This window comes from Amphimedon queenslandica, unplaced genomic scaffold (assembly GCF_000090795.2).
Source record: "Amphimedon queenslandica unplaced genomic scaffold, v1.1 AMPQUscaffold_13521, whole genome shotgun sequence".
NCBI lineage: Eukaryota > Metazoa > Porifera > Demospongiae > Haplosclerida > Niphatidae > Amphimedon > Amphimedon queenslandica.
The window spans coordinates 1,080,717-1,107,900 of NW_003546243.1; the positions used below are offsets into that span (position 1 = coordinate 1,080,717).

The 27,184-nt window shown below is 34.8% G+C and overlaps 10 protein-coding genes across 13 annotated transcripts; 8 read left to right on the forward strand and 2 right to left on the reverse strand.

The window, feature by feature from the left end:
* Window positions 1-264: 264 nt before the first annotated feature.
* On the forward strand, window positions 265-1,327 carry LOC100634172 (40S ribosomal protein S11-like). Its single transcript, XM_003382472.3, has 4 exons — window positions 265-334; window positions 410-544; window positions 876-1,081; window positions 1,129-1,327. Exons 1-4 carry the CDS (start codon window positions 323-325, stop codon window positions 1,250-1,252), a joined length of 477 nt encoding a protein of 158 aa, XP_003382520.1. The 5' UTR covers window positions 265-322; the 3' UTR covers window positions 1,253-1,327.
* Window positions 1,328-1,375: 48 nt separating this feature from the next.
* Window positions 1,376-2,987, forward strand: LOC100634298 (leukocyte surface antigen CD53-like). Its single transcript, XM_003382473.3, has 8 exons — window positions 1,376-1,552; window positions 1,873-1,914; window positions 1,991-2,149; window positions 2,228-2,302; window positions 2,347-2,436; window positions 2,490-2,606; window positions 2,673-2,759; window positions 2,811-2,987. The coding sequence occupies exons 1-8, from the start codon at window positions 1,460-1,462 to the stop codon at window positions 2,919-2,921; spliced, it is 774 nt and encodes a 257-aa protein (XP_003382521.1). The 5' UTR covers window positions 1,376-1,459; the 3' UTR covers window positions 2,922-2,987.
* A 29-nt stretch (window positions 2,988-3,016) lies between these two features.
* On the forward strand, window positions 3,017-5,260 carry LOC100634421 (tetraspanin-7-like). The gene is made up of 8 exons (XM_003382474.3): window positions 3,017-3,235; window positions 3,964-4,005; window positions 4,090-4,254; window positions 4,304-4,378; window positions 4,516-4,614; window positions 4,668-4,799; window positions 4,850-4,933; window positions 5,013-5,260. Exons 1-8 carry the CDS (start codon window positions 3,158-3,160, stop codon window positions 5,082-5,084), a joined length of 747 nt encoding a protein of 248 aa, XP_003382522.1. The 5' UTR covers window positions 3,017-3,157; the 3' UTR covers window positions 5,085-5,260.
* Window positions 5,261-5,349: 89 nt separating this feature from the next.
* LOC105316903 (CD63 antigen-like) lies at window positions 5,350-7,590 on the forward strand. The gene is made up of 8 exons (XM_019993950.1): window positions 5,350-5,528; window positions 6,293-6,334; window positions 6,454-6,618; window positions 6,662-6,736; window positions 6,849-6,944; window positions 7,019-7,147; window positions 7,241-7,324; window positions 7,370-7,590. The coding sequence occupies exons 1-8, from the start codon at window positions 5,451-5,453 to the stop codon at window positions 7,442-7,444; spliced, it is 744 nt and encodes a 247-aa protein (XP_019849509.1). The 5' UTR covers window positions 5,350-5,450; the 3' UTR covers window positions 7,445-7,590.
* Window positions 7,589-9,294, forward strand: LOC100634755 (transmembrane emp24 domain-containing protein 5-like). 2 transcript variants are annotated; one of them, XM_003382393.3, is made up of 4 exons: window positions 7,589-7,758; window positions 7,865-8,069; window positions 8,538-8,617; window positions 8,905-9,294. In XM_003382393.3, the coding sequence occupies exons 1-4, from the start codon at window positions 7,609-7,611 to the stop codon at window positions 9,127-9,129; spliced, it is 660 nt and encodes a 219-aa protein (XP_003382441.1). In that variant the 5' UTR covers window positions 7,589-7,608; the 3' UTR covers window positions 9,130-9,294. The 2 variants fall into 2 exon arrangements, with proteins under 2 accessions (XP_003382441.1, XP_019849520.1); XM_019993961.1 differs by having other exon boundaries at window positions 8,541-8,617.
* A 5-nt stretch (window positions 9,295-9,299) lies between these two features.
* On the forward strand, window positions 9,300-10,961 carry LOC105316907 (solute carrier family 15 member 4-like). The gene has a single exon (XM_011412193.1). The coding sequence runs from the start codon at window positions 9,300-9,302 to the stop codon at window positions 10,959-10,961; it is 1,662 nt and encodes a 553-aa protein (XP_011410495.1).
* LOC100634877 (progestin and adipoQ receptor family member 3-like) lies at window positions 10,887-12,714 on the reverse strand. The gene is made up of 7 exons (XM_003382394.2): window positions 12,327-12,714; window positions 12,075-12,237; window positions 11,851-12,003; window positions 11,694-11,794; window positions 11,551-11,647; window positions 11,407-11,497; window positions 10,887-11,296 (listed from the first exon to the last, which is right to left on the reverse strand). Exons 1-7 carry the CDS (start codon window positions 12,620-12,622, stop codon window positions 11,121-11,123), a joined length of 1,077 nt encoding a protein of 358 aa, XP_003382442.1. The 5' UTR covers window positions 12,623-12,714; the 3' UTR covers window positions 10,887-11,120.
* A 29-nt stretch (window positions 12,715-12,743) lies between these two features.
* Window positions 12,744-19,420, forward strand: LOC105316914 (uncharacterized). Its single transcript, XM_019993887.1, has 23 exons — window positions 12,744-13,016; window positions 14,247-14,355; window positions 14,460-14,529; window positions 14,791-14,880; window positions 15,046-15,108; window positions 15,237-15,302; window positions 15,580-15,693; window positions 15,799-15,879; window positions 15,929-16,090; window positions 16,147-16,227; window positions 16,282-16,352; window positions 16,431-16,542; window positions 16,591-16,694; window positions 17,755-17,867; window positions 17,965-18,050; window positions 18,150-18,246; window positions 18,332-18,427; window positions 18,523-18,560; window positions 18,621-18,745; window positions 18,794-18,845; window positions 18,893-18,940; window positions 18,989-19,075; window positions 19,166-19,420. The coding sequence occupies exons 1-23, from the start codon at window positions 12,821-12,823 to the stop codon at window positions 19,274-19,276; spliced, it is 2,172 nt and encodes a 723-aa protein (XP_019849446.1). The 5' UTR covers window positions 12,744-12,820; the 3' UTR covers window positions 19,277-19,420.
* A 94-nt stretch (window positions 19,421-19,514) lies between these two features.
* On the reverse strand, window positions 19,515-24,313 carry LOC100634548 (prolyl 4-hydroxylase subunit alpha-2-like). 3 transcript variants are annotated; one of them, XM_019993925.1, is made up of 13 exons: window positions 24,070-24,313; window positions 23,777-23,946; window positions 23,185-23,343; window positions 22,939-23,108; window positions 22,676-22,879; window positions 22,453-22,629; window positions 21,774-21,841; window positions 21,417-21,522; window positions 21,313-21,366; window positions 20,155-20,217; window positions 20,041-20,109; window positions 19,782-19,878; window positions 19,515-19,724 (listed from the first exon to the last, which is right to left on the reverse strand). In XM_019993925.1, exons 1-13 carry the CDS (start codon window positions 24,237-24,239, stop codon window positions 19,654-19,656), a joined length of 1,578 nt encoding a protein of 525 aa, XP_019849484.1. In that variant the 5' UTR covers window positions 24,240-24,313; the 3' UTR covers window positions 19,515-19,653. The 3 variants fall into 3 exon arrangements, with proteins under 3 accessions (XP_019849484.1, XP_019849479.1, XP_011409601.1); XM_019993920.1 differs by lacking the exon at window positions 21,774-21,841 and adding an exon at window positions 22,035-22,105; XM_011411299.2 differs by lacking the exon at window positions 21,774-21,841 and adding an exon at window positions 22,308-22,378.
* Window positions 24,314-24,657: 344 nt separating this feature from the next.
* LOC100634672 (uncharacterized) lies at window positions 24,658-27,162 on the forward strand. Its single transcript, XM_003382476.3, has 5 exons — window positions 24,658-24,782; window positions 25,409-25,582; window positions 26,135-26,191; window positions 26,475-26,541; window positions 26,653-27,162. Exons 2-5 carry the CDS (start codon window positions 25,421-25,423, stop codon window positions 26,997-26,999), a joined length of 633 nt encoding a protein of 210 aa, XP_003382524.1. The 5' UTR covers window positions 24,658-24,782; window positions 25,409-25,420; the 3' UTR covers window positions 27,000-27,162.
* The last annotated feature ends 22 nt before the right edge of the window (window positions 27,163-27,184 follow it).

Consider the following 27,184-nt stretch of genomic DNA (forward strand, 5'->3'; position numbering starts at 1 on the left):
CCATAAATGAGAGTAAAATATAAATAATTATCAATTAGCATTAAAATTTATTCTTGCATTGCATTTTGACAAGAACATTACTATTTAATTTATATTAAATCCACAGCTAAATTAAAGTATAATTACGTTATTTTTGGGTGAAATCATCGGCCTCAGAAAAGAAATCCTCAAGAACTTGGACATTTTCAACTTGGACTGAGATTTGAGAGAATTACTTAAAGGGCGGGGCTAATAACAGCTCTTCAGCTCCGCCCATTTAAGCTCAAACTTGGCGCATGCGCAGTGTGTAAGCAAGTTCTCCACCACGTGCTTTGAGTATAAAATGGCTGATCAGGTAGGTTTCTTTGTAATGATTTCCCTTCTTTTCATTATATATATGCGATCCCTTTATTTATTAATTTCTAAATAGACTGAGAAAGCTTATCAAAAACAAAAAGGAGTTTTCCAGAACAGCAAGGCTGTCCTCCTTGGACTTGGAAAGAAGAAAGGAAAGGGTCAGAGATTCGTTCGTAATGTTGGACTGGGATTCAAGACACCAAAAGAGGTAAGCAAAGGGAAAAGGGGATCAGTGAACTATATTTGTTGGGGAATAAATAATTGATGGTTTATAAAAAATTTAATATTAAAATTATATTGATAATAATTAAATCCGCCATATTTTTTTTTATTTGTTCATATATTATGGTGACAAAATAAGAATTTTACTTTTTGCCAATATTTCCAGTTGATTTTATTCAATAATTGCATCAAAATTAATCTATACATACCTAGCCTCGTGTAGCCAGACCCATCCCCCTTTTTTGACATTTGGATGTCACCCCCAACGTCAAAAAGGGAGGAGTCTGGCTACACGAGACTAATACATACCATCTTAGGCTATAGAAGGCACTTACATTGACAAGAAGTGTCCTTTTACTGGCAATGTCTCAATTCGTGGTCGTATTCTTACTGGGACTGTCAGGAGTATGAAAATGAAGAGAACCATTGTAATACGCCGTGACTATCTCCATTATATTAAGAAATACAATCGTTTTGAGAAGAGGCACAAGAACTTGTCGGCTCACCTCTCCCCTTGCTTTAGGTAGACATTGTTTCACGAGACCATGCCTCTTTTAATTGTATTTCTAGGGATGTTGAGCTAGGTGATTTGGTTGTTGTGGGTCAGTGTCGTCCGTTGAGTAAGACAGTCAGATTTAATGTCCTTAAAGTACAGAAAGCAAAGAGCGGGAAAAAACAGTTCTTCAAGTTTTGATGAATTGGACTTGCAATGATGTATTTTATTTGAAAGATCATTATAGAAAATGCTTAATTAATTGTCTGCATTACAGAAAAAAAACAATGCCTAAATGGTCTACATAATAAATTTTCTAATAGGGTGTGACTAAAGATTGTAAACCACACCTGGATTTTTCATTCCTGATTCAGAAGTCTCGGTGGTTTGGGCTGACTAAAATTTCTCATGCATGCTCAAAGAGATAGAAGTAGACTTCGTTCTGAATGGTTCAAAATCTTTTTAAGAGTATGTCTCATCATTGCTAACGTGATAGTAGTGGTAAGGATATAAATGCGCTTGTACTGTATACATAATGTTTATGAATTCAATAAATTTAATTTTTGTCTATGATAAGTACATATATCTTGGGCTATGTATATATCAGGTTTCATAATTATGACTAACGATAAGAAGTAATTCCTTGGTATTGTCACATGACACAAAATTTTTGTTTAGTGATGTCTAGTGTCATGTGTCAGTCAAAAGTGCATGGATAATTAGTGTCACTCATCATGTGACCACACTAAACAATTATTGCCAGTACTATGTTACTATTGTATTGATTAAACTGTTCCTTTATATTCTTTATTCTTTAATAGATCCTTGGTATAACAATATGTACTGTCGGTGGACTAATAATAGTAAGTTGGTTTTTCTTTATGTTATTCGACACCAATTAGCAGCTAAAAGGTGTCATTGGTTACATTTATTTCCTAGCATGATAATAAGCATTATGTTGAGATCATTGGTCATTACTATAACGGGGTACCTGCAATGTTTATTGTGTTGGGAGTCTTAGTCTGTTTGATTGGATTCCTTGGAACTATTGGTGGGATCTTTGTACAGCTATTATGTGGCCGGATTGTATTGAGAATAGTAAGCTATGAGGAAGGGAAAGAGGGGAAAGGAAATTAGAGGATATATTTATTGTGGTTGTACGTTTTATGTTTTTAGTATGCTTGCTTGCTTGCTTTGTTGGTTACTATTGAGATTATTTGTGGGATTGCAGCTGCCATTGAAAGTGACAGAGTAAGTATTAGTCCATACTCAGTTTCAATTGATGTTTGTTACAGGTAGAACTTAATAGCAAGATTAAGAAATCTTTTCTGGAATACAACAATAAAACCGAAGTTAAGGATACATGGGATTATATTCAGCAAACTGTTAGTTGTCATTATTCTTTTTAAGTTCTTGCTATTGCTCTTACTACTTATAGCTTGAGTGTTGTGGATTAAATGGATATAAAAGCTATGAAGATTATCTTACAATAGATCCTCCCTCGTCATGCTGTATGGATGTTGATAATTGTAGCAGCGATAAGGACTTTTTTCAGGTAAATCAAGAGAGATGATTCACATCTATAATTTTACAAAACATACCATTTTTGTTTAAATTAAAGGACGACTGTGAAACAATGATCAATGCCTGGGTCAGTGGTATATTAAGCGTTTCTTCAATAGTCATTATCACTTTCGCTATATTACAGGTACAGTTCAATTTTATAAATTATTGCAATGCGTTTTTGTATTTTTTTTAGATTTTTGCTGTTGTAGTTGCCCTGTTCATTTCTTTTGTTGATAACAGAGGAAGAAGAAATAATTATGACGTTGTTAGAGACGATGAAACTTCTTATTTGTTTTCTCAATGAAGCGTTTGTTTGCTCAAAATGCTCATGATAATCATATGAGAGGATTTATTTTTATTTTAGTTTAAATGTCATAATTACGTAATCTAGGGTGTGAGTGACCATGTGACAGGCGTGGCCGTTTCGTACAAAAGGTCAGGGTAGTGTACTGTCCTGTGCTGTTCAACTTCACAGTCTTTCTTCTCTGCTGTTTGTCTCGTTAAGTCTCTTTGCAGTCTCCTATTACCTACCTAACAGTCATGGGTGTAAAAGAATGCCCAAACTGCTGCAGGAATTTTATTAGATTTATCCTGGCCGCAGTCAACATTGGCGTTTGTGTAAGTTCAGCATAATGACCACCCACTTTCAGACTTTTAATTTTACTCTTGTTTTAGTCTTACAACCTTTGTAATGCAGTACTAGTAATACTCTGCGTAAAAGTAGTAGATTGTGTGGATTAGTTAGTTTATATATATTGCATTCAGTTTCAGTAGCAGATGCTATGTCAATGTTTTTAAATGTAAATACACACAGCAGCTACAGCATTGCCATATAAAGACATTTGCAATGGCCCCAATTTTTGCAATGGCTAGGCAAATGGACCTTGGAAAGGAGCCAAATTTTTAATATTAAACTTCCTCTCAAAATTTACAAATTAGCCGAAACTTGGCCCAGTCGCAATAATTTTTAAATTTATGGATTGATAGATGTAATGGATTTTTTATTTGCTTTTGCTATATTTTCTAAATGTTAGTGAATTCTTTGAGTTTGCAATGAGTAAGGTATCATTAATTTTGTAAACGTGACAGTCATAAGATGAACTGATGATTAGAGTAAAAGAGCATGTGATTGCATAGTGACTGATAAGCAATATGGTCATGTGCTCAAGTTAACAATATTCATTATCCAGTGATTCTCACATGATACATTAGATAATAGAAATCCTAACAATGTTTAATGTTAACCTTAAATAATAGCGACACCAATAGGCATTGCCACTCCCTTGATCATATGACATATTACAAATGATTGTATTTATTGATTCTTTTATTCTTTCTTTCTCTAGATACTTGGACTGAGTGTACTGATAGTTGGTGCCTGGGGTGCGGTAAGCAAACAGAGTGATGAGAGAAGACAGAGACTGTGTGTGTGTGTGTAGGTAGATGTGTCTTTATAGTATATCCCTATATAGGGAACCAACCATGATTACTTGAAAGTCACTGAAGATACCAAGTCTTACACACAAGTCCCTACACTACTGATCATCATCGGTCTCTTTGTATTTATTTTTGGAATTGTTGGTGTTGTTGGCGCAATATTCGCCCACACACTTGGAGGACGAATCATACTAGGACTGGTAAGAATATGATTTACAATTCCCTTCATCATTTTCTTTGCTGCTATAGTATGGATTTGTGCTGGCTCTATTTGTCATCATTGAGTTTGCTGGTGGTATTGCAGCCGGTGTGGAAAGTGGACAAGTAAGAGAAATGACTTTATTAGCAAAGAAATGTCTCTCTCTCTCTCTCTCTCTCTCTCTCTCTCTCTCTCTCTCTCTCTCTCTCTCTCTCTCTCTCTCTCTCTCTCTCTCTCTCTCTCTCTCCTCTTGTTTGTGTAGGTTGGTAATGCCTTCAGTAAAGCATTTAATGATAGCTTTTCAAAATATACTGACAACAGCACTGACAACAAACAGGCCTGGGACTCGTTGCAAGAATCAGTAAGGACAAAGTCTCTTGCCTTAATAACCACTTTCTCATGAACCTTCTTTAGTTGAAATGCTGTGGTATTGACGGGCCCAGTTCCTATCGTGAAAAACTAAACATGGAACCACCTACTTCTTGCTGTGATAAAAAAATAGACAGTAACTGTGATACTACTATTGATGCTAACTTATACAATACAGTAAGTAGTGTAGTTATATACATGCTTGCATTGTCACTGCTAAATTGTAGGGATGTGCTGATCAGATTAAAAGTGATATTAAATACATATTGGGAGTTGTAGCAGGCATTGGTATCACTTTTGCTCTTCTACAGGTAAACGTCATAACATCAATTTCTCCTTTCCTCCACCATTCTTTATTTTAATTACTGTTTTGTTTTCTCTCTCTACTAGTTGGTTGGAGTAGTGTTCTCTTTATATGTAGCTATTGTTGCTCATAAGAAAGACAATTATGAAGTTGTTTAAGACTGATTCTATCGACCTTACTATGCATGCACACACACCACAAGTTATTAATAGCTGGATACATTGTACACATAATATGTTTGGATTACAGTTACGTGCTGTGTAGAGTTAATTCTTTTTTTGTGTGTTTTATTATAATTTTATTGATTCGTATTTAAAATACAGTCGATAAGTTCAAAAAATAGTTTAAGAAAAAGAAAATTTTATGGGGCTCATTAATACGTCATCAGATTAAAAAGTTATTAGTGGGCGTGCTTCTAATCTCGACTCGTTTCTCCATATCAATATCAACCTTCATCTACATCTTGTCGTTTTACTCTCTGTTTTACTGTATCCATCTGTGTCTAGATCTTTCCCAGTGTCGTTATGGGCGAAAGAAGTTGCTTGGACTTTCTTAGAATCTTTTTGAGATTCCTCCTCATCTTTGTCAATATCTTCGTTGTGGTGAGTGAAGAAGGGAACCAAAATGAAAGATTATAGTTTATTTTTATAATAGCATTCCATTCTATATAATTCATATTATGTAAAAAAACAAGTTACTGGCCACACTAAATACACTAATAGTAGATTATGTTGATAGCTTGTAAAAATTGTTTAGTGTGAACTCATTGTGCTAATTTACTGATCACGATTATCACAAATCTGTCTGTTTTGTCTTTTGTCTGTATTGTGTACATTTAACTAGAATATATACCCATTGTGTTCTGAGGGGTAAATGAGTGCTTTGCTGTCATGTTTTATTGTGTATTGTTCATGTGATGTCCTTTGTGTCCACTCTCAAACAACAGCTGCATGTCATGTGAAACTACTTGGGATTGTTATTGGTTTAGATTAACATACTGTACATACTAATGTAATCATGTGAGCCCATTCCTATACCTTATAACCTCCTTGTACTTTCACCTATAACTCAAATTATCCTAACTGTCACTCTGGACTTCTGGCATGTGATCAGCCATAGCTTTAACATGTGATTGTCATTAAACAGCCTAATGGCTCAAAGGAATGCTTGTTATTATACTTCATAGATCGGAAGGCTCATTTCTCACTGTGTAGTACATGTACATGTACTTGTATCATTATTCTTTGCCAATATTTTAGAATAACAATGCCATACTACGGTATCATGATCTCTCCATTTCTCTTTGTGCCAAATGATGCCAAAAGATAAAATAATTACTGTATTTTGCTTTCTTTCTTTTCAATAGCTTTGCGGTCTTGTTGTCCTCATAGTGGGTATTTGGTCTAAGGTAAGAGTAATAGTCACACAATAGTGACAATGCTACACGTATTGGTCTATTTGTAATGAGTTTATGTACTTAGTCATTACAAGGAAATGCATATGGTTTCTTCCTCCACTATATATTAGGTCCATGGCGATACTTATATACAAATTGTTGACAATCCCTCAACTTATGAACAGATACCAGTCCTTCTGATAGTAATTGGTATATTTGTATTGCTGCTCGGACTAGTTGGTGTGGTTGGAGGTGTGTTTGCCAATACTGTTGGTGGACGAATCATGCTAGGATTGGTAAGTAATCATTATTATTATTATTATTGACATTATCTCTTAGTATGGGTTTGTGCTATCTTTGTTGGTGATCATTGAAATTGCTGGTGGTATTGCAGCTGCAGTTAAGAAAGACGATGTAAGCATGCAACTAATAAAACTATTATTATTATTATTATTATTATTATTATTATTATTATTATTATTATTATTATTATTATTATTTTATTATTTATTATTGCTGTTTATAGCTTGGTGGTGCATTCAACAAAAGTGTCAATAATACATTCACTCGTTACAGTAATGACACTAGTATCAAGCACACTTGGGATACTGTACAAAAATCAGTAAGTACAAGTATTTGTAGTTGTAGTATAATTATAAAAAGATTATAATACTAACTTATTGTTCTGTTTTTTAGTTTAAATGTTGTGGCACCTACAACTATACTTCTTATACTAAAATACTAGGAATAAACCCACCAACATCGTGCTGTAAAAGCAGTAATCATAACTGTAACACTACTGAGACCAACAATATATATACAAGGGTATGAATATTTAGATATCTCTTCTTTCTCTCTCTCTCTCTTCTCCCAATTCTATTCTCTCTGATCCTCACGTAATGTTTGTATTGATTGTAGGGTTGCACACAAGTTGCTTCAGATAATGTCAGCACTGTTCTTGAAGCTATAGCTGGGGTCGCTATTACATTTGGTCTACTTCAGGTATTTTGAAATGTATGTAAACATTATTTTAAAGTTTTAATTTAGGTCATTGGCGTGATTGTGTCTTGCTTTGTTGCTGTTGCTGGACGCAAAGAGAGCAGAAATTATCAGGTTGTGTAGCTCAAGTGCAATGAACTAATTAAAATGGATCCAAGAATACATAATGTTATTTTTTGTATTGTGTAAACACGCACACACACAAGAAACTATAGTTTTTTATTGCTGCAGTAATAGTGGGTGTGGTGTTAATTATTAATTAATTGAAATTGATTAAATTTTAAAACATGGCCGTCTTTTTATTGTTGGTGACCATTCTATTGTCCGTCTCTTCTGAGGCTAAAGACTTTGCCATAACATTCAAGATAGGAGCGGGTCGGCAGGAATGTTTTTACGAGCCTTTAAAGTCTGGGGTGTCATTAGAAGTGGAGTATCAGGTAGGAAACTATTTTTTAATTATTAATTTATTATTATGCTAAATTTAAGATGTAGGCATATATAAATTTTGTACTTTTCATTGTCATTTTGTTTACTTTTCTTTAGGTAATAGAAGGTGGCGAGTTAGATATTACTTTCTATTTATTGAGTCCTAGTCATGAAATGCTTGTAAAGGAGGAAAGGAAGATGGATGGACTGCATTCTTTTGATGTCTCTGAAGAGGGAGACTATAGCTTGTGTTTCGATAATAGTTTCAGTCACATATCAGACAAAACAATCTTTATGGATGTTTTAATGGACTCAAACTCAGGTACAGTGTCATAACTTGTTGAAAGTTTGGCTAAATATATGGACATAGATATTTTCATATAGCAAAATTTCTTGGAGAAATTTATTTTATAATTTTTTTCTGATACACAATACATTTTTAGCTGATTCCGATTAAATTTGGATTTTTATGAATTTTAAAATTGCTTAAATATTGGACAAAACTTCTTTTATCTTAGTACATAGAATTCTGTATTTTAATAATTTTGTTTGAACAGATTCCGATCAAATTTAGACTTTTAAGTTGCTCAAAAATCAGGCCAATGTCTGTGTGAAATTAATTTTTTTGGATAATTGCAGAGAAAAATTATTTTTCCTGAGAAATCATTAATTTGAATTTTTCCCCGTTTAATTTGCTGGTAAAATAATTTTTCCGAAAAAAAAAATCATTAATTTCAATTTTTCCTGGGAAATCTGCTGGGTCATTATATTATTCTTTTACCGTTTTTAGTAGAATATGAAGATTTTGGTGATGACATCATGATGGATCCTGAGAGTACAGTGAATGACATGAAAGTACTAGATATTAGAGTGAGTCTTCAGCTGTCTTGTGTGAAGATGTGTATACCGTATAGCGGGTTTATTTTGAGGATAATAAATTTCGTGAATGACCCATATCCGGAAGTTCGTAGAATTAATTTTCGTGAATTTGTACTATTCTGCCATCTTGTATCGTATTAAATTGATTTTCAAGGAATTTAATTTCGCGAATCTTGAAAAATCCGTAAAATTCGCGAAATTTTTTATCCTTAAAAATAACCCACTATATGGTATATTATGTTTAACCTTTGTCCTTGTGTCTTTATGTTTGTCTGTAGAGGCTCCTTGCTAATGTTACTGATCATTTAAATAAGGTTGAGTTTTATCAGCAGTTCTTCAGGGCACGGGAAGCACGCCATCGTCACACTCTAGAGAGCAGCAACAGTCGAGTGTTGTGGTGGTCATTGTTTTATTGTGTCTTACTGATAGTTGTTGGAGTATCACAAGTAATGGTACTGAGGAGTCTGTTTCGTAATAAACGTCAAGATAAGATCACTACTTGAGTTGAGGAACTAATGGCAGTCAATTGGTGGTAGCATTGGTTTTTTCTTTTTGTTTCATTTCATTAATATTATTATTTTTTCATATTTAAAATAGCAATAATTATTTTTTCATTAATTATTATTAATAATAAAATTTTAAGGGTAACGCCCATTTTCTGCAGTAAACAAAAATGGATTTGAAGAGACTCAAGTATTCTTGCATTTACTCAAAAGGAGGGACCCTGGTACTGATGTGGAGTCTCTTATTAGCAACAGTGTTCCTCAGCTCGGCTCAACCTTTCATATCTAACCCCATCGTCTTTGCAATCTTAGGAGGAAGCTTTTTCAAGTACATCATAGTACCTCTGGCTGTTTTCTTCCTGTTTTTCCCAGCCTTTGCATTTGTTGGTGAAAGATGGACGAGACACAGAGTCCTATATCTCAGTTCAGCCCTGCTCTCTGTTGGCTCCCTTGGAATGTTGCTGTCCCTAATTCTTGTGCGCTTCTTATCTACCAAGTCTGTTCCACTCATAATCTGCTTCATACTAATGAACTTGGTTGCTCTTGTTGGTTTTGTGCTCTGCCTTGCTAATGTTATACAGTTTGGTGCTGACCAGCTCCATTTTGCACCCTCGACTGACCTACCAAACCTCATCTACTGGTTTGCATTCTCTTTCTACACCATTGGCTCAACCCTTTTCTTCCTCCAGTCCCTCGTTACTAGGTACACTGGTGAGAACAAGGACATTTATAATTTCTCCGTCCTGTTTTGTTTCCTGATTGTTTTAACGGTCGCTCCGTTATTTTTTATCATCATTTTTAAAAAGAACTTAGTAAATGAACCACCACAAAGAAACAATCCCATTAAACTAATATGGGGAGTATTAAGATTTGCTAAGCAGCACAAAGCACCAATTTGGAGGAGTGCATTTACATATGGAGAGGAACTTCCCTCTAGAATTGACTTGGCAAAGAGTAGATATGGTGGGCCATACTCGACTGAAGAAGTTGAAGATGTCAAGAGTTTTTGGAATATATTATTCATCCTCCTTGCTACGTTTGGTTACAGCATTCAAGAGTTCTCTACAGTGCTGTCAGAGCAATATTATCAGCATGATAGTTCTTCACTCTTAGATAATATCATCAACTTTTATTCTTCAGTCATACCTTATGCAACTATTGGTGTATGCGTGCTAGTTTTTCAATTTATCATATCTCCTTTCTTTCCTCGCTATAATCCAAGCATGCTCAAGTTGATGTGGGTTGGAGTCCTGATAGCATTTTTGAAAACAATTTTACTAAGTGTACTGACTTTTCAGATGGGCAAAGACATTGAATCGGCCATTGCTAATAACATATCATTAGGAAACAACAGATGCCACAAAATACCAAACGATTCGAGTTTCATTGCTGGGACCTATGATGACTTCACCATACCGTTTTATGTTTTAATAATAAGTCAGGTATTTGAAGGTGCTTGTCTGTTTTTGGTCTTTGTCAACGGATTAAGATTCATTATGGCCCAAGGGCCACTGAGCATGCAAAGTCTGTTAATTGGAATCTGGCTGCTCCTCACAAATTTTCTAGCTTGTACTACACTTGGTTTGCTCATACCACTGGGTTGTGATTGGGAATACTTTGCGACAAAGTCTGTGATTATAGGTATATCAGTGATTGTTTATATACCTATTGCCTACAAGTATAAATATCGCTCAAGGAATGAGAAATCAGACGTCGATCAACAATTCATCATTACTGAGTACACTGAGAGACAAATATTAAGACGAGAAGAGCATGAAAAAATGGAAGAATTTACTGATGTACCATACTATAGCATTCATGAAAATGACTAATTTTTAAATGTGAGTGCTTGCATTTTTATATTTTATGTCTGTATTTATTATTATTGTATCTATTAAAATTCTTTAAAAGCCAATCCATGGTTAAATCCTGTGCATAAATAATAAATTAAAATGAAATAAAATAGTCTTAAAAGCTTCAAAATTGCCGGCTCAATCAGTTATTCCCAATATACTGGAGAGTGACTGGTGCTTTTGAAAATGCTCTTCACAAGAATGAACCATCCAATAATTATATATTAGTATGGTACAATGATGAATCCATGCATAACCAAGGAATACAAATAGATGCCACCATTGATGACTAGAACCAAGAAAATCTACACGACCTACATCAGAAGCAAAAGAGAAAGAAAATTGATTTGTTAGTAACTACTAAGAATCACTTGTGTTCTTGGTTTATAGTAAGACTTTTTGAACACAATGAACAGTGTTTTACCTGGAAACTGACACTCTGGAAACTTTGTGACATAAAACGTCCCACCAATGATTGCCAATAGGTACATTACTGCTATTTTTGGAACAAAAACCTAGTACCATAAAAGAATAATGAAGATTGGAGTCTATAAAGCTGATAACTGACCAAGACTAGTGGTGAGTTAAATCCACCATTAGTAAGTGCCCAATGAGTTACTGGTATCATTCCAGCAAATATTAGAATAGAATAAAGAAACAATCTCCTACAAAAGAAAGTTTTTTCCACATAGATATATGACGTACAAGTACCTATAGTGCCATTGTGATGACAGAAACTGAGGATGAAGTTGTACTGCCATACTTCCTACAGCTAATATCAACAGTGCCACTAGATATGCTAACTGCCAATACTAGAGTGTGTCCATAATTAAACTGTATGCATATACACAAGCACTGAATCACTCACTGCATGACAATAGAAAGCATAATAAGCTCCGGGGAAGTAACAGCCGCAAAGACCAACAGATATCCCGCCTAAATCGAGTCTGAGCCATATCTTACTCGCTGATTCTGATATGCAATTAAAAAGATGAAATGCTGCAGAACAAAACATACAAGTCTAATAAGAGAGAGAGAGAGAGAGAGAGAGAGATAAAGCAATAAATAAAGGGTATAAATCTCTCTCCTTACCATGAATGCTGAGTCCATTAGCGTGAATGTAAGATTGTCGCCAAAGTCACTGTGACTGTCTTCGAGGAGTGAGAGATTGTCATTAATGAGCAAATAAAAGAAGTAAAGAAATCCTAAGAGATGTGTCCAGATATTCATTGTCTCGTTGGACCAGATAAACAAACTACAAAATTAAATTCAAAAAATATATATATATATATATAATTTGTTTAATTAGACCCCATATGGACATAATCCCAGTGTGAGTTTTACCTCCTCATACAGAGCCCTATAGGAATATGAGCTCTATATCCACCAAAGATATAAGGGTTCCCTTTCAAATAAGGTGGTATCTGTTGGTAGTTGTATAACGGGACACCATAACGACTAATGCTCCTTGAGGGGCGTCTCTCATCACCTTCATCATCAGTAATGGTAATGTGATGAGGCATCACATCCCTTGACATTGACTGAGGCTTTGGAGGGTGGAGCAGTCTAGTAGGTTGTGACGTGTTTGGTGGTCCTGGCTGCATCTGAAGAAGAAGGCTTTCCTGGTAGAGTCTACTCATTGTCTCAATCCCTTGCCTTGCTAGTTAAAATAATGAAGAGGAAAAAGAAGTGATGAGATGAACGCCATTTTATGATTAACTTGGCCACACCCATTTAGATCTATTGGTACCACGCCCATTTTCATTTTGTGATTTTTAGGCTGTTCTGGTTGTATAAATTCTGTAAACTGTATCCTCTCCTGTCCTCTCAAAGATATTATGGCTGCTTCTCCCTCTCCTCCACTGGTTCTACCGCCGAGCAATGCTTCCATTAGGAACGGGTCCCCTCTCTCTCTAGCACCACAGGCTTCACAAGGAGGTGGCGGCGGCAAATGCTTCCGTGATATGCCTCAAGCTAGCTCTAACGAGACCATCAAAGCATACGCCAGTCTTTCTGTGCGTATCTCTGAAATGAGTGAGTTATAATGACTGCTACTACTGCAGAGAGAAATTAGATAGAGGTCTGGAGTGTTTTGTCTACAATCCCAATTACAGCACAATTTGCCCTCAGCTAATGTCTATCATCCCTTCATATTGGTTTACACACAAGTCCTGCACTGTTTTTGTTTGACATACACCTGTTGCTAAAATTTGAGGCATTCCGTACTTTTTAAGTTATAATATATATTCATATAATGTCACAATGTTTATGTTAGTAATGCTTGGCTGACTGGTTATGGTTCTGGCCCTTTCCTTCTCATTTGTCTATGAGTTGTTTATTAATGTGTATCTTGTTCGTTTGTTGTTTTGTCTCTCTCTCCCATACATGTATGGTCCATCTCTTGTTATCCTTATATTTCAATTTGAGATGCTAGCTTTTCAAAACTTGTAATATACATGTATAATGTGTACCGTTAGTACCACTACTATGCTGTATCTCTCAATCACAGTTCATTAATACAACTCCTTATACCAATTGTAGTAAAAAGTCTTGTACTAAAAATGTCTTGATAATAATAAGAATGATTGTAGTTACTACCTAGATTAGACTACAGCTGTCTCCTCCAGTGGTCCCATTCTTACTATGGGGTATATATATGTGTAAGGGGGAGAGAGAGGGTGTGAGCCTCTTTAGCTTTGTGCCAGCTGGAGTTCATAATAGATGTAACACTTGCTAAGAATATCCATAGTCCTTTTGTTAGGCCATGAATTGTTTGATTAATGCAATGTGTCTCATATAAGGCTCTTAACAGCCTCTACTGAATACTGTCCATGAATAAAGTTATGTAACTACAAAAATGGATTGTATGAATTGCTTTGCAAATTAAAAATGAATTCCAACTTTGACATACATTCATGATTGTTATTGCTAGCATTAATTATCATTCTCTATATTAGTGTTTTTCAATTAGACCTGCCAGTACAGTGCATTCTTCTATTTGCAAACATTATTTCATGACAGTAAACAAATTGTAGGTGTATATTGTTTTGTGTGATTCAGTGATTCCCATAGCAAAGTAAAGTACAGTATATACATGTAGTTGTTACTCTTACATGTGTGGTAGTATAGCTAATCAGAATACTGAGTTTATTTGTATGTGTATATATGTAAATGTGTCATTGTTTTAAGTTCATTAAGTACTGTACTGTTGATACTAATTTGGTGTGTTTATTCTTGTTCCTGTGCTTTGCTTTTTTGTTTTAGCAACTGAGTTCATTCAAAAGTTATCAGCTGCTCAAAAAGCTCACAGTCAGCAACTGTCTAGTATCTGTGTGGCCTTTAGGAGGAAGGCTCAAGACATCAAGAAAAACTGGTAGAATACGCTAATAAACATCATAGCACAATGAGTGTTGTTTATTTAGAAACAACAACTATTTTGATAACAATTTTAAATAACAGTAAACTTTTATTATTCAGGGTTCATCTTGAAGGAACTCATTTCAATGTTTGGAACACTCTTATCACTTTAACTGAGGATGATGCTAAAGTATGGAATTATTAATATTATCCATCAAATCTCTTCTTTTGTTGCTTCTCTTTGTGACACTATCACTCACAAGTACTTTTATCAGTAGATTAGGCTTGACTGCTTTGATGATGATAATAGTATGATTAGGGTTAAATTACATTTATATTACATCATTTAATAAGAAGTATAGTTATGCATGCTTAGGAGGAAGTTATCTCATAGTAGCAATCATTCAAGTCTCATACAATTATATGCTCATTATGATGTGTGTCACGTTAGGCATACATGGATTTATCAAGCAGTCTATTGGACAGTGTGAGTCAGGAACTACAGTCTCACACTGCTAAGAAGAAGCTCCTTATAAAGAAGGTACATGCACTAGTCCATGTGTCTCTATTTACTATAGTCCATGGGACATGTTTGATTAGGCTATAAAGTACACAATTATTGTAGCTGTAATAAACAACTGCCATAATGTACTTTAGTCCACCTGTGATGTTTTTGTGTACTTACGAACCATTCAAATATACTTAGGTATTTCAGTATCGATCGGCAATGACATCAAGGGTTGAAAAGACAGAGGCTGATCTTCAAAAGGTTTAGTATAATCCTCTTTCTCTTTCTTCCTCTTTCTCTCTTTGTTTGATTCCTTTAAGCCTCCTCACTCGCTCTCCCTCTGCCTACCTGTGTAGTCTTTGACAGTCTTTTTGCATTATTTTACATAGCTACACAAGGAGTATTGTGATCAGTGGGCCAAGTATGGAGAAAGCATGGAGAAAGATACAGTAAAGGTACAGCATCATCATGCACTGCACTCTATCCTAATATTGTGAAACATCATCATAATTACTCATTATTTTATCCTCGCTACATGTAAGTGTTGTTTACATTCCTATTACAAGGTGTGTCCAGCCCTTATATCCTTAAATGTAAAGCAGCTTATTTAAAGGACTCCCTTTTATGTGCATGCATGCCTCTTGGTCATTCATTCCCTTATGATGCCTGCATATATTTTCCTTATATTACCATAGGTCATATGATCTTATTTTTGTTGTTCCTTTTTTATAGGACAATCAGATCCTACTAAGCTATAATCATCATAATAATTACGTGATAGAGAAGTCGTCTTTTAGTTCACTACATGACGTATTCTATGGAACACATGTCTACTCTATGCTAGATGTAAGGGAGAGAGAGAGAGAGATACATGTAGATCGATAGAAGTAGCAGTTACTGCATTATTAATGTACATGTATATCATTATTTACTATCATACATGTAATCTAGGAAATTCAGTCAATGCATAAAGATCTTCTTGACGGCTATGCTGATAACATTGCTAAACTAGTCGAAGCATCACAGAAAAAGGTAATACAACTCATGCAGTAAATATTTATTATCATCATTTTTTCTACAGCTTGATTTCAATCAGGCTCAGTTGAGACAGTTATCTGACGCTGTATCTAATATATCCAGTTCTTATGATGTGGCAAAATTTGCTACTGATCACTCATCTACAGTGCACTATCCCCCACCCAAGCCTATGTTTCAACTACCTGAGAATAATAGCAGTAAACTGGTCAGCCATTGAATAGAACTATCATGTACATGTACTTTATTTTTTACTCTTGACAGCCTGTGTTGTCTGATAATCTCCAGTTGATTGATTTGACTCAAGCTCCATTGCTCCACCTGCTTGACGAGCTTAAGAAACAGGTTTGGTAGGAAATTAAGTTGTGCTCTTACTTGTATTTCTCTTGTAATACGTAGGAAGCTTTGCTTACTGCTCAGAGAGAAAAACTTCAAACTGAGTATGAGAGTGAACTAAACTTACATCAAAGGTTTGTAGAAGCTTTAAACTTTATTAGTAAAATTATGTACTGCCCTTTTATTCTCCGTCCCCCTCTCTCTTTCTACAGTTATAAAACCAACCCGGCGTTAGGTGACGCTCACGATGTTGAGGTTGAGATGACTTACATGAGAAATGTCATTAGAGAGAAGGAGTGTGAAATGAAAGAAGTTGCTGGAAAAGTGAGTACAACGACAATAATAATAATGGATGTAATCCTTTTTTTGCAGCTGGCGGTTTTTAAAGATCTTGAGGAAGGAGGGCTGGGTATTACTGGGATGCATAGAGCGCAAGCTAATGTACCAGCTGAGTATGAATCCTCGGGAAATAAAATGTAAGAGCAAAGCAAAACAGGCAGACATGTGTTACTGTAAAGTTTAAATTGATATTGTTATGTTTGAAGGCTGTGCGATTGAATTATTAAGTTTAAGAAGGTGTCTGCTAGTCCTTGCTATAGTAATGCACATGGTATTTCATCAAAAATTTAAAAAAGAGAGATCTTTATTTTTATAATTTTTTAAAATGTGTATGCATGTTTTAAAGTCATGTATCAAGTTTGAGCGGGTTCCAATCAAATTTAGATTTTTTACGAATTTTTAAAGTTACTCAAAAATCAGGCCTGTGACCCTGTACTATAGTACAGGGTCTTCGGCCAAATTTTGCCAAAAATTAAAAATAGAGAATTCTCCATTTTTACAATTTTTCCTGATACATATACATGTTCTTATGTAGTGTAACAAGTTTAAGCTGATTCCAAACAAAATTGAATTTTTTACAAATTTTTAAAGTTGCTTCAAAAGGGCCAAAGTCCCTATACTGTAGTACAGGGATTTTGACTAAATTATGCCAAAAATCAAAAGGAGTGAGTTCTTCATTAATTTTGTGACAATAAAAGAATGGTTTTTTGCTTGTCGCAGATTTTGTAACAATGGAACAGATGGGTTTTTGCTTGTCACGGATTTTTTGACAATGGAACAAATGGGTTTTTGCTTGTCACGGATTTTGTAACAATGGAACAGATGGGTTTTTGCTTGTCACGGATTTTGTGACAATGGAACAGATGGGTTTTTGCTTGTCACGGATTTTGTGACAATGGAACAGATGGGTTTTTGCTTGTCACGGATTTTGTAACAATGGAACAAATGGGTTTTTGCTTGTCATGAATTTTGTAACAATGGAACAAATGGGTTTTTGCTTTTTTTTCTGATGCATATACTGTACATGTACTTATATTGTGTAGCGAGTTTGAGCTTATTTGGATTTTTTATAAATTTTAAAAGTAACTCAAAAATGGGGCCAAAAAATTTCATACCATGGTCATTGACCAAATTTTACCAAAAGAGTTCTACATTTTAATTACATTTTCTATATTCTCCTTCTTTCATTATCATTAGTGGTAACCCTCGTCGCTCATCAGAAATATTTGTACAAGGAAAGGAACACGAATGGACAGACTTCAATAAAAAATTCCCAGTTCAGTGCAGATACTGCAATGGCTTTATACAAGGTAAATATTTCATTCCAAATGATGCTTCTTGTAGTAATAGTAATAATGAATTATTATAGTATATGTACATGTACTTTATTTGTCTGTTTTCATGTAGTTTCTGTACGCCCCGGAACTGTTTGTAAGATATGTCGTATCAGTGTTCATACAAAGTGTCAGTTGTCTGTTCCTTATTGCTCTGGAGTAAGTTCTAATTTTATTACTATTACTATTATTATTATTATTACTTATTTAATAATATTGGCAGCTCCATCACTAATTCTTTTTTTCAATAATGTCTAGGAGGCACCTACTCCAAAGTCTCCCAAGCTCCCAAGAATGAATCTGAAGAAAGTGTACAAAAAGATGAAGGGAGGAGGAGGAGCTGCTTTTGCTCCAGGTTAGCTGTTCGTGTAGTATACTAATGACACTCACATATTATTATTGATTAGTATATGTACTAATTGTATTGTTTTTTTCTATAGTGAAGGAAAATGAAAGGAGTGCATCACCAACTGAGTCAGAGTCCACTGGCATTTACTGCACTATTGAAGAAAAATATTTTGGAAACCAACCAGCTCGTAAGTGCATGTATATTGTATAATTAATTGCTTGTACATGTTTTGTGTTTCTTCAATTATTTATTTATTTATTTATTTATTTATTTATTTTATAGCTCCTCCAAGAGAGCAGTCACTAGATCCTAAAAGAAGAGTAAGCATTATTTTGTTGTTATTATTATTATTATTATTATTATTATTATTTTATTAATAGTCCCAGTTACCAAGTGCTTATCATCGTGAGTCTCTCTTTGAGCCCAGTGGTGAATGGGATCCACCCACGCACTGTGTCGCACTCTACGACTATGAAAAATTCAATCCAAATGACATGCCACTCAGGTGAACTAGGAGTTTATTATAAATAATATTATTATTTTATTTTTCTAGTGCTGGTAATGTGATTGAACTATTGAACACTGCTAGTGTTGACTGGTGGAAGGTAGCACTTAACAACATAGATTAGTTTTATTATTTTTATTCTCTCAGGGAACAATTGGTAGTAAAAAAGGTTATTTTCCAGCTCAATATGTACAAGTAAGTTTCAGCAGACATTGCTAATAATGGTTAATGATTTTATTGCAGGTGGTGAGTCCAGGTGATCACATATACAAGGCAATGTATGACTATACACCTTCTTCTGAAGGAGAAATGCCTCTATCAGAAGGACAGGTATGTTACTCCATGCAATGTATGTTAATTTACTTTCTTACAATAATAATTATCAAGGGTCTTTAAATAATTATTATGTCAATTTTTAAGATTTTAGTTTTGTCACGTGATGAAGATGATGGCTGGGTTTCTGCTCATTCTGGCATGAAAGAAGGTCTCGTTCCAAAGAATTACATTGAACATGTTGCTATTGTTGAATAACATTTTAGTATAACATTTTTTTCTGATTATACATGTATATGCACATGTTCTTGTGTTTTTTGTACACTATTTACAGTAATGGTGGTTGTGTCTATTATTTATCGTTTTAACTTTTTTCATGATTATCTTTAATTTATTATAGAACTCTCCTTTTTAATTTACAATGATTTTGATTATAATGAAACAAACATTGGAGACAGTTTTCACAGCCAATACCTAACTAATTTGATTACTAATATAAAGTGGATCCACACAAAGACGGTGCAGTATTTTTTGTTATCACAATGTTATTGAAAGAAAGAATAAAATGATAATTATTATTGTTGCTATTAATTGTCATCATCATCATTATTATTGTTATTATAAAACATATCACATCAAACATCTCGAGAGAGGCCACAAGGTCTCCTGAACTCTTGACCTCTTTCGTGAATCCACTTATTGCAAACTAAAAAAAAAGGGCAGCACCTTAAAATTAATTTTATTTTTGCCATAAATAGCTGACCCCATTTAGAGCCGACAAGTACAGGGCAGCCTGCATGACGAGTGGAGTAATCACCATCACCCGATCTCTTAAGGTTCCACCAATAAGCTGCAGCACGCTATTGTAAGTAAAACACAAAATTGACAATTTGTGCAACAAAAATTTTTGTTACCACATCAAAGGATAAACAGATGTGTTAATAAGTAAAACAATTTTATTAGCACAAGAATAAGGAATAACAATCAGACTAACATTATTTCATTGCTCTTATTTTACAAACCTTTATTGGGACAAGTCTGGCTCCTACTCCAGGAAAAACAGTTGCTCCGCCTTTTTCTACATCACTCATCTATTGGAACAAAAATAAAATGATGTTGCAAAATATTCTACTCACATAAATAAGGAGTGTTGATATCCTGTTGCCACTACCTAAACTGGTGAATGTATCTTCTCCAGTCTAAAAAGAAATGAATGACAATTATAGGGACTTTGGCTGAATTTTTAAGCAACTTTAAAAATTCATAAAAAATCCAAATTTAATTAGAATCAGCTCAAACTTGCTATGCAACATAAGTACATATATACACATCAGAAAAAAAATATAAAAATAAAAAATTCTTTTCTTTTCATTTTTGATGGAATTTGGCCAAAATCCCTGTACTATAGTACAGGGACTTTGGCCCGATTTTGGAGCAACTTTAAAAATTCGTAAAAATCCAAACTTGATCGGAATCAGCTCAAACTTGCTACACAATATAAGGACATGTATGTGCATCAGGAAAAATTATAAAAATGCAAAATTCTCTCCTTTTCATTTTTTTCATAATTTGGCCAAAGTCCCTGTACTATAGTACAGGGACTTTGGCTCAATTTTGAAGCAACTTAAAAAAATTCATTAAAAATTTAAATTTTATTGGAATCAGCTCAAACTTGCTATGCAACATAAGTACATGTATATGGATCAGAAAAAATTATAAAAATAAAAAATTCTCTCCTTTTCATTTTTGCCAAAATTTGGCCAAAGTCCCTGTACTATAGTACAGGGACTTTGGCTCGATTTTGAAGCAACTTTAAAAAATTCATAAAAAATCTAAATTATATCCGAATCAACTCAAACTTGCTATGCAGCATAAGTACATGTTTATGCATCAGAAAAAATTATAAAAATAAAAAAATTCTTTTCTTTTCATTTTTGATGAAATTTGGCCAAAGTCCCTTATTATAACAGAGATAGGTTTGCTCCACCCACTCTGAAACAAAGGACTACCAGAACACACACTTGCAAGACACTTCCAAAAACCAGCTGGAAAATAAACAGTTCTATTTAATGCCCCCTGCATCACAACGGGAGCAACCAGTAAAGTATCCCCAACAAGAAACTGATCATTGAGTCTCAGAGCAGGGTCAATTCCCCAACTTTAAAAATTCATTAAAATTTAATATGCTTAAACTCATAAAGAACATGCTTATGTATCAAAAAATGTACCAAAACAAACAATGCCACATCACAATTTGACATATTACCCTAATAATTTGTGTACTAATTTCTTACCCTAGCAAAGTCATAATGTGGTTCATACTGTCCACCAATACCATAATTAACCACCTATAAGAAATAAGAGCAAATCCACATACACTGTTATTGTCATTATTTACTTGAAGTTGCTCTGCAGTGGACATTGTAAGTCCAGTAACGTCTTCAATGCGCTGGTCAATACGATCGACATAGCCCAATGGATCATCACTACCTGAGAGCCAACCACTGATGACAGGGAAAGAAATACATGCAATAAATTCAAAAGCTTATTATTGTGTGTGTGTGTGTGTCCAGCTCTCTTAAGAGCTACCCATTACTAATGTACTCGTCTGCTGGTGGTGAGTTTATAAACAGCATTATAATACACAGAATATTATAGTTATTGTATGGTTTACTGCAATATGCAACACGTAATGCAAAGCAGTATCCTTTTTGTTTGAGTAAAATAATTATCGTATGCATACACACATACACACCTCTTGCTAATCCTGTAAGTAGCGTGGAGTAATTCTCCATTCTCTCCATGCACTGTAGCTCTGTTTAACTGCAGAGAAATATACACAAGAACTCTCTAACAAGCACTAACACTTGGAATTATAAATTGATAATTAAATCAAAAAATTCGCCCAAAACTTAAGCACGAAGCAGCACTATAGCTTAAGGCAAGCTCTGGCAAGCAAAGCTAAGGTTTTAAACTGACAAGTACATTAGCAATGAGATGCTCTGTCACTTAATACCTTTTACTGATCCGATACTCAACTGGCTCATCAATGCCTGTTACAACATTAGTGGCTGTTGCCCTATTAAGCTATAATGGTATATCATTAAAGTACCGCATCACAGAAGAACATTTCTATTACTACTCAGTACAGTATCCCTATTCTATTTTGGCTACAAAAAAATATTCGTTGTGGTCGATGCCAAAAAATACTACGATTTTCAGACCACCAGCTTATCATACAGTACAAGTAATGGGTAGCTATTGTGAGCCTGTCTCTATCAAACACAACCTTTTACTAATGCGGTAGTCTGCAGGCTCAAATTGACCAGTGGCTGCATTTCGAGCTGTTGCCCTATGCATCTATATAAAAACAGGAAATTGGGTATTACATGTAAAAAAGTTATATTCATCTCTCTTTTATCTTAAAATATTACCTTTGGATTAGCTAGTTCTTTAAGTCTCTCAATTTCTCTATCAGTGACAATGTCATAGAATATGTATATCTTCGGCTTAACAAAGGCAACCTCAGTCTTTATTGGGCTAAGAATAAGCCTTGGGTTGCGTTTGTTATTAAAATAGTAACAGATAAGCTTCTTGTGTAAGTGAGATGGCTATAAAGAACAAAAAGCATAACTTGTAAGATAATTACACACTTACAATTGGAGCTGGTTCACGACAGAGTTTCTCATATACGGCATGTTCGCTCTCATCGTCAAGTACACCCTCGTGGTCTACGAATTTATCAGGTTCTTCCCTTGATACTCTATTAAAGTACTCTCTGTTACTGATTGCTCTCTCATGTGAAGGATCATGCTGCAATAGTTCACGAGTATACTGTGAAGCTTTCTTAATGTTACCAAGCTATAAGGAGAGGGGAGAGAAGTCATAAATGTACATGCTATTTTTATTCATGCACTTACACTATATTCAGCAAAAGACAGGTGATCGTATATACTGGGAATGTCAACGGTACCAGTTGGATCACCTCCTTCCTCGTCAAACCTCTCAAGAGCAGCTAACATCCAGTCCCTTGTATGCCTCCAGTTCTTCTCATTGTATGCCTTCTTGCCAATTGTATAGCAATCAAAGCCTACATTAGAGAATAATAGCAATTGTTATAATTAAATCATGATGACTTGAGAGATTGTTTTGACTATGCTGCTTACTGGACATTGGTAGTCCTTTGTCTGATAGTTTTCCTTGGGCAATGTTAGTCGGTTTGAGACGATAGGTATCCTGGAGTCTTCTCAAAGCTGTCATGGCTCCAGAATAATCCTCTTCGGTTGGAAACGAATGGCGATTGACTGAAATATTAGCCATGAAATCTGAAAAAAAATTCAAACAAAGAAGACAATTTTAACAGAGCAATAGTGGATAAATATGAAGTTGTTTATGGGCAACAAAGCCCCTCAATGCCAACAATAAAATTAGCAGAGATAAAGTCAAAGCCACCCACACTTGCTTTGTACGTAGAAGGAACTAGTAGGCACAAAATAGGAACAATTAAACAATATTGAATAGGATATGCTTTGTTCAAACTGATATACATGCAGCCTCTATTAGCATAAATTCATTTATTTGCAAAGCATTTTTAGCAAGAGTAGACATCCAATACTACAATAGAGTAAAGAACCCTGTTTACTACCAACCACACAAAACACTTGAATTTACAATCATTATCATCATTTAATTTCCAATTTCATAATACTTTAAACATATTAATTGCTAGAGATTCATCCTTCAAATATTTATATATACCTTGCCCATTGTCTGAGTACACAATCTCATGCATCTTCATCCAGCCATTAGTGAAACGATTGGTGAGTTGAAATGCATTCACTGGATCATGCAAATGCTGAGCTATATCTCCACCCATTGTATCTAGTGCTCCCTCCACACGTTTGGCAAAACTCTCTAATACTTTAAGTCTGGATGTAAGAGAGGAATAAGAGGGTAAGCTAATCTATAATAATTAACTTAAATTTATAGTCTATAGCTGTGAATGTGTGTGTGTGTGTGTGAACCAATTAGAAAATGTGAAAGTAGTTTACTTTTCTTTTTCTTTAGCTATATAGTTGTGCAGTTGCGATAGGAGGTTCCTCTCTATATCTTGTAGTCCCTCCATGTGTATAAGAGCAGTGAACATCTCCCCTCGAGTGGAGCTCAGCAAATCCGTCCCGAGTAGAATAAAAGAAAATAGAATGGTGGCAGGTACTCTCATAGTGGCTGTGGTAGTGTACAGTCGTTCTTTGGCCTCTTTTCAGTTAACACTTAAGGAGACTGATCTCTTAAAGACAGAGATTCCTTTGTACAAGTGAATGGAGTCGCATCATCAAAATGCGGCGCGCCCGCAGAACCACCCATTATGTGGGCCGGTCAACCACGTGTTGTCACGTGGGTAAGTAGAACCACGCCTTTTCTTTGTCCTGCATGCATATATGTATAATGTATGCTGATGAAGTCAGAAGTCTATTAAACTGCAAAATACTATCGTTACTTTATCACAAGGACTGTATTTAGTTGCATTTGACAATGATCATTATTGATAACTGGAGTTCCACCACCACTGCTGTTCTGTTGTCCGCGTATAAAAAATATAACCACGCCTATCAACGTTGTTGACGACTAGTATAATTGTTATTGTAGACTTTCCGTGAGCTACAGCAGTAAGCAGTTACTCAAGGCTCCAGAGTCACTGGTCGAGTTCATCCCACAAGAGCTGGACAGCTTTAAAACTTAATTCATATCAGTATCATATACTAGGGTAAGTTTACTAGTGGTTCTAAGTGAGCTAGGGCGCTTAATATTCAATTTAATCTAGTTGTTAAAAAATATATATATTTTGTAAAGCATTGCCTGAGTTAGTTTAGATCTACCTAAACAAGAGCCCTGAATTATGATTCAAAAGTTTATGCAGCATAAAATTGACATTCATCTAGTTAGAGCCTTTTAGTCATAACAGGAATTCTACTCTTATCTTCACCTTCAAACACAATTCATTCTCTCATGCCAAAAGGATGAATGTGTTGCCTAGGCTGTCATTAGTCCCCAGTGGACAATTATTAATAGTAATGTGTACTTGCTCAGAAATTGTACTGCTTCTGTGGTTAAGAACTATGGCAATTTGATAGCATATATCTTGTATCTGCAATAATACAGAACTTGCATGCATGGATAATAAACATAGTAGTTGGGCAATTGATATTTAAATAGCAGCAAAATTAATTTTTTTGTCATAGTAATTTGACACGACTCATGAATAATTTGACACAACATGTAGGATCTAGTGTGGGCTAGTGATTGTTTACTCAGGCCACCTCCTGTAAACTTCATGTATAGTACAAATTACTTCATGCATTCATGCATGACCGTTTACTTCCCTTTTATTAGTGAATCCTAATAATGTGCTGCCGACTTTCAAACAGCCATCATTGCTTGACTTTTCTATCAGTCCTTGGCCTGCTCCAAGTCATTGTATCGCTGCCAATAATAATCCTCTCATTCCTGATATTCTTTCAGACAACACTTGGCTACCTACTCTCTCCCTTTTGGTGTGGATTCATTGTACGTTGCACATCATACATGTATCATGCATGTTTATAAGATACTGGTTTATTTCCTATCTTATGTGTGTACAGGAGCCATACTTGACCAGTATTTTGTCTGTAGCATGAAATGTTTGGTACACATGAGCCTGAGCTATTTCATTAGTCAGGGTATTGATTTGATTTATTAGATTGTGACATGAGGAATTGGGCCAATATAGAACCCGTAGCGTAGCCTAACTGTAGATATGAAACAGCAGCATTGAACTTAGCTTATTGTTATGTATTAAATGAACTAAATTTTAAGTAACAAATAAATGGTGTATACAGCTGCTATCATAAACACATGTTCAACATTCACTATTGAAAGATCAAAGCATGTATTGACACCTGTTTGTGTATCACTGGCGTGTAGTGTCAAGTATCAAAACAGACTTGCTTCTCATATTCCTGGTGATCAATACGCAGGTGTTGTGCCCATGACTAATGGTATTTGGGCTAATCAAATTCCAGTCTCATTGTAATTGTACTTGTTTATTATTTTTGTATACACACACACACCCTACTGTAGATCCTTCTGGCTGGATTTGTTGCATTATTTATTCGTCCAACAAGACTAGCATCTGTGGTAAGCACCAATCACTTTAACCACTAGCACATGATAAGTAATTTAATTACTGCATACACACTTTCACAATTGAATCTGTATAATTTCATCAGTGAACTTTAGCACTTGCTAATAATGAATTATTATTCCTTTTAGCAAGCAAGGAAGGAAAGCATCAATATTTCTAATTTAATAACGTAAAATACTTTTATGAACCATGCCTAGCAGCATCCAAATAGCTCATGTTGATTTTGTAGAATATTTTGTTTGTTTACACAAGCATATTATGTGTTTCCTTATATAGATATGCCTTCATGTCATCCTCAATGCCACCACAATTATAGTCTGCATTGTAGCTGGAATAATTTCAGGTATGTCAAGTCTGGGTTCAGAAATATTTGGCTAAAAACCATGTACCATTGGTTTTCTCTGTCATGGATCATAGACTACCTGCATATGTAATAGTATCTCATATATTTTAGGTCTTTATGGCACTGCAGTTCATCTACCAAACTTTAACTCCCTGATTGATTCTACAGTGACCGGTAGTGGCAGTAATGCTAATTCAACTAATACTATTCGTTGCATATTCTCTGAAGACTCAGAGCTCTACAGTGATAATTTTCGCATTGTTATGAACTCACTGGACACTATTATTCCAAGCTGTGATGACCTCAGCGACTACTGGACATACCTCATTGCTATCATGTCTTTGTGCTTCATTGGAACTCTGGTCTCTCTGGTTGCCTTAATTGTTAACTGCATTACACCATGTGTGGAGGATAGCTACACTAAAACGTACAGACCAGATTCACCCAAAGACTATTAAAGATCAGTGCATGCTGAACAATACATTTCATGTTCATTTTGTCTTTAGTTCATTTTTTGCAATGTCAATCAGTTGTAACATAGACTATTACTATCTATCACAGAGTATATTTTTCATTTTTTGTGCTTTTTGTTTGATATAATAATAAAGTATTATATTAAAATTATTATGTCGTCACATCCTGC

What these genes read in the sequence shown, in the direction of transcription:
- LOC100634877 (XM_003382394.2), bottom strand. Translation starts at nt 12,622, where the DNA reads ATGAGTAGACTCTACCAGGAAAGCCTTCTTCTTCAGATGCAGCCAGGA. An exon ending in ATAGGGCTCTGTATGAGGAG is followed by an intron (nt 12,238 to 12,326) that starts GTAAAACTCACA and finishes TTAATTTTGTAG; the next exon opens with TTTGTTTATCTGGTCCAACG. An exon ending in TTAACTCACCACTAGTCTTG is followed by an intron (nt 11,498 to 11,550) that starts GTCAGTTATCAG and finishes TTATGGTACTAG; the next exon opens with GTTTTTGTTCCAAAAATAGC.
- LOC100634548 (XM_019993920.1), bottom strand. Translation starts at nt 24,239, where the DNA reads ATGAGAGTACCTGCCACCATTCTATTTTCTTTTATTCTACTCGGGACG. An exon ending in CCACTGCAGAGCAACTTCAA is followed by an intron (nt 21,367 to 21,416) that starts GTAAATAATGAC and finishes TATTTCTTATAG; the next exon opens with GTGGTTAATTATGGTATTGG. An exon ending in CACATTATGACTTTGCTAGG is followed by an intron (nt 20,218 to 21,312) that starts GTAAGAAATTAG and finishes ATTTCTTTTTAG; the next exon opens with ACTGGAGAAGATACATTCAC.
- LOC105316907 (XM_011412193.1), top strand. Translation starts at nt 9,300, where the DNA reads ATGGATTTGAAGAGACTCAAGTATTCTTGCATTTACTCAAAAGGAGGG.
- LOC100634755 (XM_003382393.3), top strand. Translation starts at nt 7,609, where the DNA reads ATGGCCGTCTTTTTATTGTTGGTGACCATTCTATTGTCCGTCTCTTCT. An exon ending in CATTAGAAGTGGAGTATCAG is followed by an intron (nt 7,759 to 7,864) that starts GTAGGAAACTAT and finishes ACTTTTCTTTAG; the next exon opens with GTAATAGAAGGTGGCGAGTT. An exon ending in TTTAATGGACTCAAACTCAG is followed by an intron (nt 8,070 to 8,537) that starts GTACAGTGTCAT and finishes TACCGTTTTTAG; the next exon opens with TAGAATATGAAGATTTTGGT.
- LOC105316903 (XM_019993950.1), top strand. Translation starts at nt 5,451, where the DNA reads ATGGGCGAAAGAAGTTGCTTGGACTTTCTTAGAATCTTTTTGAGATTC. An exon ending in GGGATACTGTACAAAAATCA is followed by an intron (nt 6,945 to 7,018) that starts GTAAGTACAAGT and finishes TCTGTTTTTTAG; the next exon opens with TTTAAATGTTGTGGCACCTA. An exon ending in CCAACAATATATATACAAGG is followed by an intron (nt 7,148 to 7,240) that starts GTATGAATATTT and finishes TATTGATTGTAG; the next exon opens with GGTTGCACACAAGTTGCTTC.
- LOC100634672 (XM_003382476.3), top strand. Translation starts at nt 25,421, where the DNA reads ATGTGCTGCCGACTTTCAAACAGCCATCATTGCTTGACTTTTCTATCA. An exon ending in CCTTTTGGTGTGGATTCATT is followed by an intron (nt 25,583 to 26,134) that starts GTACGTTGCACA and finishes ACCCTACTGTAG; the next exon opens with ATCCTTCTGGCTGGATTTGT. An exon ending in TGTAGCTGGAATAATTTCAG is followed by an intron (nt 26,542 to 26,652) that starts GTATGTCAAGTC and finishes CATATATTTTAG; the next exon opens with GTCTTTATGGCACTGCAGTT.
- LOC100634298 (XM_003382473.3), top strand. Translation starts at nt 1,460, where the DNA reads ATGCATGCTCAAAGAGATAGAAGTAGACTTCGTTCTGAATGGTTCAAA. An exon ending in TTGCTAACGTGATAGTAGTG is followed by an intron (nt 1,553 to 1,872) that starts GTAAGGATATAA and finishes ATTCTTTAATAG; the next exon opens with ATCCTTGGTATAACAATATG. An exon ending in GCGATAAGGACTTTTTTCAG is followed by an intron (nt 2,607 to 2,672) that starts GTAAATCAAGAG and finishes TTTAAATTAAAG; the next exon opens with GACGACTGTGAAACAATGAT.
- LOC100634421 (XM_003382474.3), top strand. Translation starts at nt 3,158, where the DNA reads ATGGGTGTAAAAGAATGCCCAAACTGCTGCAGGAATTTTATTAGATTT. An exon ending in CCGGTGTGGAAAGTGGACAA is followed by an intron (nt 4,379 to 4,515) that starts GTAAGAGAAATG and finishes TTGTTTGTGTAG; the next exon opens with GTTGGTAATGCCTTCAGTAA. An exon ending in TCACTTTTGCTCTTCTACAG is followed by an intron (nt 4,934 to 5,012) that starts GTAAACGTCATA and finishes TCTCTCTACTAG; the next exon opens with TTGGTTGGAGTAGTGTTCTC.
- LOC100634172 (XM_003382472.3), top strand. An exon ending in GATTCAAGACACCAAAAGAG is followed by an intron (nt 545 to 875) that starts GTAAGCAAAGGG and finishes ATACCATCTTAG; the next exon opens with GCTATAGAAGGCACTTACAT. An exon ending in CACCTCTCCCCTTGCTTTAG is followed by an intron (nt 1,082 to 1,128) that starts GTAGACATTGTT and finishes TTGTATTTCTAG; the next exon opens with GGATGTTGAGCTAGGTGATT.
- LOC105316914 (XM_019993887.1), top strand. Translation starts at nt 12,821, where the DNA reads ATGGCTGCTTCTCCCTCTCCTCCACTGGTTCTACCGCCGAGCAATGCT. An exon ending in ATGTCTACTCTATGCTAGAT is followed by an intron (nt 15,694 to 15,798) that starts GTAAGGGAGAGA and finishes CATGTAATCTAG; the next exon opens with GAAATTCAGTCAATGCATAA. An exon ending in TCGAAGCATCACAGAAAAAG is followed by an intron (nt 15,880 to 15,928) that starts GTAATACAACTC and finishes TTTTTTCTACAG; the next exon opens with CTTGATTTCAATCAGGCTCA.